This window comes from Glycine soja, chromosome 10 (assembly GCF_004193775.1).
Source record: "Glycine soja cultivar W05 chromosome 10, ASM419377v2, whole genome shotgun sequence".
Classification (NCBI taxonomy): Eukaryota; Viridiplantae; Streptophyta; class Magnoliopsida; order Fabales; family Fabaceae; genus Glycine; species Glycine soja.
The window spans coordinates 4,532,645-4,545,156 of record NC_041011.1 but is presented as its reverse complement, the minus strand read 5'-3'; the positions used below and the strand labels follow the sequence as shown (position 1 = coordinate 4,545,156).

The 12,512-nt window shown below is 30.2% G+C and overlaps 1 protein-coding gene across 1 annotated transcript; it reads right to left on the bottom strand.

Moving 5' to 3' along the window:
* Positions 1-874: 874 nt before the first annotated feature.
* On the bottom strand, positions 875-8,059 carry LOC114372322 (probable LRR receptor-like serine/threonine-protein kinase At1g67720). Its single transcript, XM_028329820.1, has 15 exons — positions 7,828-8,059; positions 6,303-6,831; positions 5,157-5,662; positions 4,881-5,013; positions 4,575-4,646; positions 4,422-4,490; positions 4,272-4,343; positions 4,001-4,069; positions 3,340-3,494; positions 3,013-3,251; positions 2,632-2,758; positions 2,492-2,560; positions 2,169-2,355; positions 1,927-2,062; positions 875-1,569 (listed from the first exon to the last, which is right to left on the bottom strand). Exons 1-15 carry the CDS (start codon positions 7,913-7,915, stop codon positions 1,249-1,251), a joined length of 2,772 nt encoding a protein of 923 aa, XP_028185621.1. The 5' UTR covers positions 7,916-8,059; the 3' UTR covers positions 875-1,248.
* Between the last annotated feature and the right edge of the window lie 4,453 nt (positions 8,060-12,512).

Sequence of the window (12,512 nt, the reverse complement as noted above, 5' to 3'; positions counted from 1 at the left end):
TCCCATAATCACCTTTTATTTTATTCGGTTTTAGATTTTTTTTCAATTTTTCCTAAATTTTGAATTCCCATTTGAATTTTTTTATTAAGAATGTGTTTAAAATAACTTAATTATGAGGAGTTAATTTGAACTTACAGAAATAACTTTATAATTTCTGTAAGTATTTTTTTAGGTTTTAGCTTATTTTATTAAGTTTACTGGTAAAGCTTATTAAATTAAGTTTATTTTAATTTATTATAATAAATTTTATGATCAAATTTATGATATAAGTTCTAATAAGATATGATAACTTATTAAATAAGCAATTGATTAGTTAATCTAACAACATCTATGTATTCTCATGAATTATTATCTATCTAAAAACATTTTATTTATTATTCAAAACATTACTTTCACAAAAATCAATGTTTGAACAGAAGTTTATAAACACAGAAAATTATAAATTAAATTGAAATGCATTGAAAATATAATGATTTTTTATACCATTATTTAATCATGTATATGATAAATTTGTTTATTTTTATAATAAATATTTTAAGTCATTTATAAGATGATTTTTAATTGATTCATATAGCGTAAAAATTAAATTTTCATTAAATATTTAAAAACTCACTTCTTAATAGATATCTAGTTTTATGCAGGCCAAAACAACTTTAGAAAATCCAATTTATGGACGCATTAGATGACCCGTCTTGATTATCCATTCTTTTTGTACCAAAAATTATTTTCAAATGAAAATGAAACCAAAGGTTTCTTTGAGTAGGTGCATATCATATAAAAAAAATGTCACTTTGACTAAATGCATCATGCAATATAAAATATTAATGCTGTATGGCAATCATTAAGTCATATATCATGGATGCTAATTTCAATATCCACACAACACAATCCACTAGAGATTTCCCATTAAGGGTTTTGAGAAATTTAAAAGAGATTATAAGTTCAAACCTCTTTGCATCCATTCTACAAAAAATGATCAATATACACAACATATTCTCTGACTGTGCAGGTCCAAGCACACTCTAGATTTGCCATATTAATGTTGCCACATTCCACTAGGCAAAAACAAAAATTTGAAGCCTACAACTACAAGTTATATGCAAAGCAAAACCTACATACATTATAACATCTGAGATAACAAATGAAAACTGGGAGTAGCATCAATGATCAAACTTTGGACAACATAAGAACAAGGCCTTGCCCATTTTTTAAAATCTAATAGGAAAAGAATTGTGCATTATGTTTACTCTATCGTGCAGTAGGCTGTCCAATGGATTCATCAATTGAGAGGTAGTTCTCAGTTGCAACCAAATCCAGAGAACCCATGTTGATTGAAGAATGAACCGAATTGCTTGGCTCATCTGAATTGCCTTCAGCCTCTCTCTCGATCGCAATTGCATCTTGGATCTCCTTCAGAACTTCTGAAATTGATGGCCGCATATGTCCATGTGGTTGAACACACATCAATGCTTTCTCTGCTATTTTCCACATTGATTGTAGGTCATAATTGTTTTGTAGCACAGGATCAATAATTCCTTGTATATCTCCACTCTCAATGTGTAATTTTGCCTGTCAAACAATGTAGTTTAGATAAATGTAATTCAGCATAATATGGAAGCTCTTCAAATCTATATAACATGAAATCATGAATGTATTGTTAGTTATAAATTAATGAGTTTACCTTATATGCATTGCTGGTATGTAAAATATTTTTACACAAACATTCAATAAGAACTTACCTTATTGCACATTATATTAATAAATAGAATGATGTAGTAAAATGGTCATTATATAAATCAAAATTCTATGTTTGCAGTGAAATTAAAACTCATGATGCTCCATTTATTCTTCATTGCATATCAATTAAGCTCAGGATGCTTCGTTTATGCTTCAAAACTCTATGTTTGCAGTGAAATTAAAACTCACCCACTGGACTATGTTTCGGCAATTAGCACCAAAGCTGTCATTAGATATTGCTTCTTGACCAGATATGAGTTCAAGAAGAATTACGCCAAAACTATAAATATCACTCTTGTCAGTAAGCTGCTGGGAAATATAGTACCTGTTGGAAGCCACAATGATAAGCTTTGTTGTTAATAAGAGAATAGGCACACCCTTGAAATCAGAGTATAAACATGCAAATTCATGGAAAACAGTGAAGGCCTTACTCAGGATCCAAATATCCTACTGTCCCACGAACTATGCTAGAAACATGGGAGGCTCCATCCACAGCAAGTTTTGAGAGTCCAAAATCTGAAACCTTGGCTCTCATTTGTATGTCAAGAAGAATGTTGCTGCTTTTTAAGTCTCGATGGATGACTGCAGGAACACAACCCGTGTGAAGATACTCAATCCCTGAACAAGCATGAGAATAACACAATCAATAACAATGTGATTTATAGTTAGGGGAAGGGCTATTCCATCAGAAAATTGGAGAGGAAAAAAGTACTAATGCTATCATCTTAAACGATACATAAGCGATATAACAAACCTTTTGCTGAGTCTTCTGCAATCTCAAGGCGCTTCATCCAATTGATACTCCGTCCATGTGTTAATGGGCCTACAATAAGTTAAGAATGGTTGAGCATATGTATTTCAGATCCTTGATTTAAATCATGCAGGCATACATACCGTAAAGATGTTCCTTGAGAGTTCCATTATGCATGAACTCATAAATAAGCATGCTATTTCCTTCATCTCTGCAATACCCGAGAAGCTGTACCAAGTTTCTGTGATGTATTCTTGAGAGAAGAGTTACCTGGATCAAATGAAAATATAACTCTCATATGAACATGTATTCAATACCAGCCAACAGAGTTTAGTAAGAATGTTGAAACTAGTTTTCTCTCTCGTATGCCTTATCTTGAAACCGAATGAGGAGGGAGAGAAAAGCAAACAAGGCAAAGCAAAGAAATAAACCATAGATCACAATACAAAAACGTAACTAAGCAAATGCAGCTGGAATAGCTGCAACGTCGGATTACCAAAAGAGGTTTATGAAATGAAGGTTACCTCATTGGAGAACTCCCGTTTGCCCTGATAGGAATTGCTGGTTAGAACTTTAACTGCTATCTCTTTTCCATCTTTCAGTTTCCCATAATAAACAACTCCAAAACCTCCAGAACCAATTTTTTTCTCAAAATTATTTGTAGAATTTTCAATTTCAGAAAAGCTGAAGCAGTGTGCAGCTTCAGAAGGACCAATGCTCTTAGAAGAATCCATACTTTGAGAAGGGTGAGAAACAAGGCTTCCTGTAAAGAGTGTAAACAAGTATATCACATTTTGCCATCTCAAAAATCTCAGAAAGAAATAGTATGTAATTTTTATTCCGAATCCTACTTTGTTCGTAATATTTTGTCTTTCCTTTATGCATAACCAAGCACGATATAATAGTGGCCACAAGTAGAACAGCTGCCCCAACTGCTGAACCAATAATCACATACAAGTGACTCTTTTTTCTGCTACCTTTATGAAGATTAGTGTTTCCAGTGAAGCTGTTAAGGAGAAAATTAAAAGTAGTGGTCATAATGTGAAAATGGTGATGAGGGTATTAGAAAATCTGGACAAAAGGGATAAGAATGAACTCAGAACAAATATATTGATATTTGAAGTATTACATTTCAAGGAAAAAATTCAGAATGTATAATATACTACTGAAGGACTGTAATATTGGTTGACACATACTACATTTATTTAAGCAATCAAAGCAGCATTAGCTTTCTACTTAACTGATAACACCATGAATGTTGGTTTCTCTTGTTATAAAGCAAATTTCATGGAGTAACAGATATTAACACAATGGACAAGCCATTTGCAAACATTAAAATCTAGAGAGAAAAAATAATTGAATTGAACAGAGCAGAACAATGCAAAAGCATATCCACCATATCTTGTGGATATATTTATTAATTCTCCTAAGATGCAACATGCCAATAATTTCCTCCATTTCTGCATGAGTAATGCTGCATTATATTTAAGTTCAAGTGAAAAGGGTACTCACTTCAAATCGAAATCGCTACTCAGAAGATCCGATGGTATAGTTCCGGATAACATATTATTTTGTACATACCTACAACCATTGCAAGTGTTATAAAATTTGTATCAAAAGTATTTAGCATAATAGCTTGAATATTATCTAAACAGGACTTGAGTCATCAACAGAAAGGTACTTATTCCAGTGACTGTTGCTAAGCTCATAAATCATACTAGAATTTATCAAAAGTATACCAATTTCCAATTTGATCAAACAATATAAGTTCAAGATAGCTTACAGTTGCCTCAAATTTGGAAGGTTCGTCAAAGAGGTTGGGAGTGCACCTGTCAACTGATTGTTCTCAAGATGACTGCAAGAGAAAAAGGTTCTAGTTCACTGAAAACTACAAAGAAAAAAAATAATATAGGAAGAGTTTATCACCAATTACATGATCTTTAAGTCCATGCATCCCGTGAAATCTGGTATTGGACCAGTCAACATATTACCATCAAGCCGTCTGCATCCGTGAATCAAATCATTATGCCACCAGCCACAAGTTTAATAGATATGAACCAAAATAAGAAAGCAATATAAAACTTACAGCTCAACCAGACCAGTCAATTTGGTTATGTCCAAAGGAATATTGCCCGTCAAGTTTTTACCAGACAACAAACTGCCATCACCAACAATACAAAGTAACCATTATCAGATCACTTGAACTTCTCTTTAGCAACAGTAATTAAACATTCTGTATTAAAAGCAAGCTGGTTTTTCTTTCCCTCTCTTTTACTTTTATTTTTCTCTCTTTTTATTCCAGGGAGGGGGAGCATTAAGTTGAGCTAGGGTTTGGGGAGGAATATGAATGCACATAAAAAATATATAAACCTTAAAACATATAGATCATTACATTGAAATTATTTTTGGCTGTTGATCTGAGCTACAGCGGACCCATGACCAAGGAACAGGTAGACACGGGTCACCCCCTTCTTGTGCCCAATCAGCTGAGGAGTAGTGTGAAAGTACACTAGATATCACTTCTCCTGCAAACCATTCAATCAAAGTACAAAAACAAATTAGGATGCTAATTCAAAAAGGATTTAACTTCTAACACATAGCATTGCAATATACATACACACGACAGTCGTAAGTTAACCAAACAACATATCATGTGGTACGGACTTACCATCGGGAGAGCCATCATTTTTCTCCAAATACTCATTAATCTCCATGGCATTTAGAAGAGGGCCCCTAGAAGAATCAGATGTTTTGCCAAATCTAAAGGACAAAACAAAGGGTAGGGATAAATTGGTATATCCTGGTTCGTAAAGGCGATATTTTCCTGGAGCATTTTCTTCAATATTTACCACAGCCTTACTAATATCCGCATGACCGGGAAGTACTAGCCTGAATTTTCTGGATTCATTTTCAGCCAAATCTTCAATTTCTGCAAAATAGGTAACTGCCCATGCAAAACCAGGAAAACCATCCAAATTCAAACGGTAAGTTAGAGATCCGTTTGTGCCCACCACTGCAGTCTGCATTACTTTCATCGGTGGCAATTCATCACTGTTAACATCAATTGATTTGTTGGTGGAAATTTTCCTTGTTCCGGCAGCAACATCAACAAGATAATTTGCTTTCTTGACAGAATCTGACTCCCAAATTCTATCAAATGGGTCATCAGGATACCTGATATGGCAAAAATACACTTAATGAGTGAAAAGAAAAAAACTTCTTCAAGACCAAAAGAGCTAACACTAACCATGCAGTAAACATGTTTACCATCAGGGATATAACCTGTGTATGAAGTAGTTCTTTTCTACAAAGGCGGTTACAAAAGTTTGATATTTAAGATTTATCTAGTGAAAACAACAATAAAATATATGTGAAAGATGTCCACATGCATGCGTTTGTTTGTGTATGCTAACACATGCACACATCATAGTTTGCCAAATGAAATGTTTTCCGGTCAGATTCAGGACTACTTTGTAACATTATCTGATTTCAATCACTGACTTCAATTTCATAGTATTACATGTATTTTGTGATATACTCCCTCCCGACTTAATTATATGTAATCATAAGCAACAACAAAAAACCCTTAAGTTATTTCTAATGACTCTTTTTTATTCTTGATATCAAGTGCTAATGAATGATACTTTTGAAAAAAAGTTCATTTCTTAAATGTGATTGGTTTTCTCAATTTATGCAAAAGCTGGATAATTTTGCTTATATTTAGGTCTGGAGTAGTACTTAAAAAAAATAGTCTTTAGAAGATAAATCTGCAACCAAGCAAGCTATGAATCAACAGACAGAGTTGATCTAATACCTGATTGGGGCATCACTATCCGCACCAAAATTTATCCTTGCAGAGACACTAAGGTAAAAGTGTTCCTCGGTGTACGTATAATAAACTGAACCATTGAATTGCCGGAGTTCAACCGTGGATATGAATGGCTTCCCAGTTGTTGCATTTGATAAACATACACTGACTGTAGGACTTAGAGCCAAAAATATAAGCTCTCTCGTTTCTATAGTGTTAGCATCAGATATAACTATAGTCGACCAATGAGTAGCACCAATAAAAATGTCAAATTTTGGATAAACATTGTTTGCATCAAAGTTCCCATACAAGAATGACACTCTCAGTAGGTACCTTGTCCTACTAACAACATCAAGTGTGTAGCAGTATTTTCTGGAATCAGCAGGAAAATGTCGTAGTGTTGTGTATTGCTTCCGTGTCTCATTGGCAACAGATATATTGCTTATTTCTCCATACATAAGTTTATCGGGAGTCCAATTAAGACCAATTTCATCTGTGAAATTTTCTTTACCACCACAATCCAAACTTACAAAACCTGTAAAACACAACGTGTCGACATATTTTGTCACCAAATAACAGCATACATGAAGTGAATTCATTGCGCAGACAAGTTTAGATCTAATAGGGAAATTTTACCAAGTCAAATCAAGTAAATATCAGGCAATAGTCAATTGAGAGTTGAGATAAACGAAAAATCTAATTACACAATGATACTTTAAAAGAAGTTTGCAAAACAATGATAGAAATTATGTAATGATTCATTTAATAAAAAATAGATACACAACCACTACAGGTTCGAAGAGGCAAACAATCTTCAGTCATGAATAATTGTTTATCATAACTGATGGTTAATCACTGTTTTAATTTGGCATCACCGTTGGCAATTAATCACTGTTAAATAAAAGCTACGTGCATCTTGCCAGTTACTAATGTAACTCTGCTAGAATCAAGGTTTACGAACCTCCACATGCACCCTTGCACTAAAAACAAAGGATTAAGGGGAAAAAACACATCAAGATTGAAAATTTTAAGGGTCTTAAATGACTCATAATTAGTGGCAGCAAGAGCCATCTAAATAAAACAGAAAAACACATGAATCAAAACCATTAGAGCTGGACCAGTGTCTTCCATTACTTAGTTTATGCAACATGAAATTCAAGCTAAATTGTTGCCCTCAGCTCATCTCAGTATTCTGAATCTTGAATCACACACAAAAAGATTTAATTTTCGAACTGAAAGACAAATGAACCACCCAAAGAAAAAGAAAAAAAAAAACACATCTAAGGACTAAAGGGCACAACATGAAAAAAAATACATTGAGAGAGAGAAAAGAGAAGAGGAGAAGCAATATGAAAAAACCAAGAGCACAATGCCAGAGAACAGGTGTTACAGAGCACAAGGACAAACACTAAAACAAAACACCCAATGCAGAAAACGGTGCTAGAGCAGAAAAAACTCAATCTTTATGGAAACCAATTGAAGAATAGAAAAGGAACTTGAAGTAAGCAAAAGCAAAGAAGAGGGTACATACCTGGCATCTGAGCAGAAGAAAGTTGCAAGAGAAGTAGCAGCACGAGTGAGAAAGAAGACAAGAAGAAGAAGGGTACCCTATTCTGCATTTCTTCTCCAAGAAGGATTCCGCAGACAAACACCACACCATAAAAAAAATAAAAATGGTTCAACTTAACAGAGAAAGCGATTTCAGAGGGTATCGAAATAGAAGCTTGTGTTTCTTTTGTGTCACACTGAACAAATAAAAGCAAGCAAAGATACCGAAACAACAAATATACCTGCCATATCTTTTACTAATTTTTAAAATATATGATAAGATAAAATCTGTTACTAGCATTTAATTTAGGTGTAAAAAAATAAATAAATAATATATATTCGAGTAGTAAAGAGGGAGATAGATAGATACTATAACAGAGGTTTCTGCACCTACGGAAAGTGGGAGTAGACGACAGAGAGTCTTGTGAGGGTCCACATAAAGTTTGCACAAGAACGATTATTTTAACATTATGTTTTTTTTTTCTTTCTACAAAGTGCAAATTCTCTTAATACATTTTAGGGAATGAGATGAGATTAAACAATGATAGTACATTATAACATTTGGGAAGATTAATGATAAAATTTTTTGTGAAAATATCTGAAAATCTTATTGAAGGAGTTAAAGATTTTAATTATGGTGGTTAAGAAAAAATATTTGTGAAAGGGGAATTGTGAAAATTTGTGTCGTCATATTATATTTTTTTCCCACTTTAATCATGTTTTTTGTGTAATTGTATGAAAAATTATATATGAGGCGTTGCTTAAAAATTAAATTATTTTTTAAAAAATAATAATAAATATTTTTTGTTAAAAACTAATAGAGTAAAAAAATTGATATGAAAAAATATTTTATTTATTTATTTATTTTTATTATCTTTTTTAGTTCATTCAAGCAAATCGAAGAAAATTCTGTCATTCATTTTCTTCTTATTTCTATCAATCCAAAACAGCGCATCTTTTTCAATATATTTATTTTTTATTTATATCTTCGTCTTTCTATTCAATTCTTAATTCAAACAAAACATTAGAGAATTAAGTCTTTTAATTGAGAAAAAAAAGTTTATTTAGTTAAGAAATTAGAATTTAAATAATTTAGCAAAACTATAAACAAAAGAATAAATTGCATTAATCTAATTTTAAATTTCCAAGTGAAATTCAATAAAGGTTAACTCCAACACTTTAATCAGTTAAATTAAATCTTTTCCTTTGGCGTGTTATCTTTAATCTTGGAAAAATACCGAAAATATTTTATTGTGTTTCCTGCTATTGATAATTGTTATTCAACGAGTTAATCCATACTCCTATCTGTATGTTTTTATTAAGAGAAAAAAAATTAAGCTATCATCTAAAATAATTTTAGATTATCATTTAATTATGAATTATAATATATAATAAATTTATTATTTTTATAACAATTATATTAAAAATTATATTTACGATAAATTATAATTAAATAACAGTCTAAAATTATTTTATAATTAGGATGCATGGTTATTTAACTCTTTTATTCATACTAGTTGTTACTTATCAAATTCTAAAATTGATATTCGTTATCATATCATTTTATCTATTATTCCTAATTGTAATGATCCATTATCTTATTGTGTTCTTATCATGATTAGATAATGATGGCTTGGCGTAGGGTCTAGTTATCTACTCGATTTCTTCTCATCGCGAATGTTTCTTCAAATTTATTTACAATATTTTTCAGTTCTATATGTGGTACTATTTTTTTTTGTGGGGAATGAGATAGGGTTGATGGTAGTTTTTTTCATCATCATTATTGTTCACTTTAGTTTGTAATTAATCACAGTGAATCAAATCAACTCATGCAACTCTATTAATAGAATGAATTATTTGCTTACTTTAAAAATCAAGTTAAACATCTCCCAATAAACCTACTCCAATTAAACGGTCATTTTTATGACATTAAAAAAACTGAGATCAAATTGTCTTCTTAATTATGAAATATAACATTAATTGAGTGATTGATCTCAGATATCACATTAATATTTTTTTTTCTTATTAAAAAAATCACTAATTCATTTTTAGAGAAAATCACTAATTCAGTTGTTAAAATGAAGTTAGTATATCAAAATATTTATTAAATAGAAAGTTCATTAACTATGTTTTACATTTCATTCATATCAAGATAATCATGATATACTACTATATTTTATAATTGAGAGGCTAGGTTAGAATTTGATTTTTCAAATGATTCAAATAATGTTTTCTATGTTTTTTATCTTTCAAAATATCTCACAAATTTTTCAAACTGGCCTAACGCCCAAGACAAAACAAATTAAATAAACGTGAGAAAGCGACATCGGGTCCAAGAGGTCTAAGAGTAACTTCAACAAAAGCGATGTTTTTAAATTGAGTAATTCAAGTGTATCGAAGTTTTCAACAGAGACATTTTTTAATTTTTATTGAGACCACTTTAAGAATTAAGATAGGTTGTTAGGAGCATTTTTTTTATCAGAAAAAAAGAGCATTATCATATAATATCAATTTAAAATTATATTAAATATCACTTTAAAATAATTATTATAAAAAGTAATAAACATATAATACATGATAACTTATTATTAGATGATAATGTAAACTTTTTACCCTGTCAACACATGGATTAATTTTCTTAATTATATACATGTTTTAATTAAATGACCAAATTAAGGAAAATATTTAAAAAATAAGTTCCACGCATATTTCTAATTTTCTATATGTGTGATAACTCTATTATACAAGCAATTTCAATTATTTATTTTTAAGGTTGTTATTAACACGTTTACATAGATATCGCTGTATAATTAATTTCTCAATAATTTAACTACTTAATCAAGTATTTTTTTTGTTACAAAATTAATCAAGTATATATATATATATATATATATATATATATATATATATATTAATTTAAATTAAAAATCTATGACTAGTGTTTTTTTTGTAAATAGTTAAACGATTAATCATAGCTTAAGTGGTTAACAACATAAACAAGTAAAGTTTGAATTTTACAAATAATCATATTTGAAAAATTATTGAAAAATAAACTAACTTAAACATACACTAAAGCTATATAAGTTTTAATATTTTTTTTCAAAATTCATCTGTAGACAGTTAGATACCACACTTGTGTCATATCAAAGTGTATTATACTTTATTGGTCTAAATTTTATTCCTTCAAAATAAGAATTTATATTTTTTAGTTTTCTGAATTAAAATTTACATTTTTAGTTTCTCAATTTCATAAAATATTTTTTTAGTCCATCCTGATTTTTTATGGTTTGGATATACAATTTGTGATGGTTTTTTTTATCACTTGAGGAACTATTATTTCTTTATGAATTTGAGGGACCAGAAAATATAAATTTTAATTTTAAGGAAAAAAAAAATAGACTTATGAGAAACGAAAAACATGTTTAAGTCTACTTTATTTTTTCTTCCTATTTTTCTTCTCTTCAAGAAATGTTATTTTTCTTACACTCCTTTTTTTTTGCATTTTTTATACTTGAGATATTTATATTTATTTCACTTCTGTTTCTTGTCATATATTTTTCACATCCTCTTTCTTTCTTTTATTTTTATTTATAATTTATTTTCCACACCTATCTCAAGAGCATCATTATTTTTCTTATTCGATCTCTTTGTTTTTTCTCTCTTTTCCAATTATTGTCAATGACGTGTATACATATCTCATTACAAAAATATAAGCTTGGAGATACCATCATTTTCATAAGAATCTAAAGTTTTTTCCCGAATACTTCCAAAAAATGCGAGTTGTATACTCACTAAATAATATCAAAGTTTTGAGGAAAGGAAGAAAAGAATATAATGTCAAACTAAATGGAAAATGAGATTGTCCAAAATCCTAACAATGATTGATCTCCAATATCAAATTTAAGGTAAAGACAAATGCTAGCGCTAATTTTATGTAATTCTCATTAAATAAAGAGTGAAGTAATTAAATTATTTAATAAAAATTACATTTTATCTAATAATATAAAAATTGTGCTGTTAACTTTTTTTAGAAAAACTAAACATTTTTAAATATTATGTAAATCTCCAAACCCCATGCACAGAATGGAATTATCTCATCTAAAATTAAGAATACATATAACTGTTGGTTTTAAATAAAATTAACTAACTAAACTTTAATAACTTTATACGTTGTTACTCTTCAAAAAAACTTTATACTTTGTTATATATGCATGTATTTTATTACAATTGGGTTGTGAAATTTCTCAATCAATGCAGCCTTTCTAAATTAATACTATATAATAGTGTCGTGTCTCGTGACAGTGTTTTGCATCATTAAAAAACTGGTTCAATGGGAAAAGCAATTTGGATTGCATCCACTTACAGGGATGCTAAAGGTGCATCCATAAAGTGCCAGAATTGAACTAGAGGCTCCCAACTTTGCAAGAGCTAGCAGGCATTGCCTTTGGGCAACTTTGGATCAATTTCAATAACCATTTCACGATTTAGGAACTGACAAATCAACCTCTTAAATAAACCTCATTAACTCAATAAACTAGTTATTAACTTTCAAAGATACTTTGGTTCACACAAAAATTATCAAAGGTAAAGCACAACATGCATGTGTATCCAACTTTTCCTTCACGTTTAACTATTGCCGTAGCTTTCAAAGAATCAGATTATAAAATG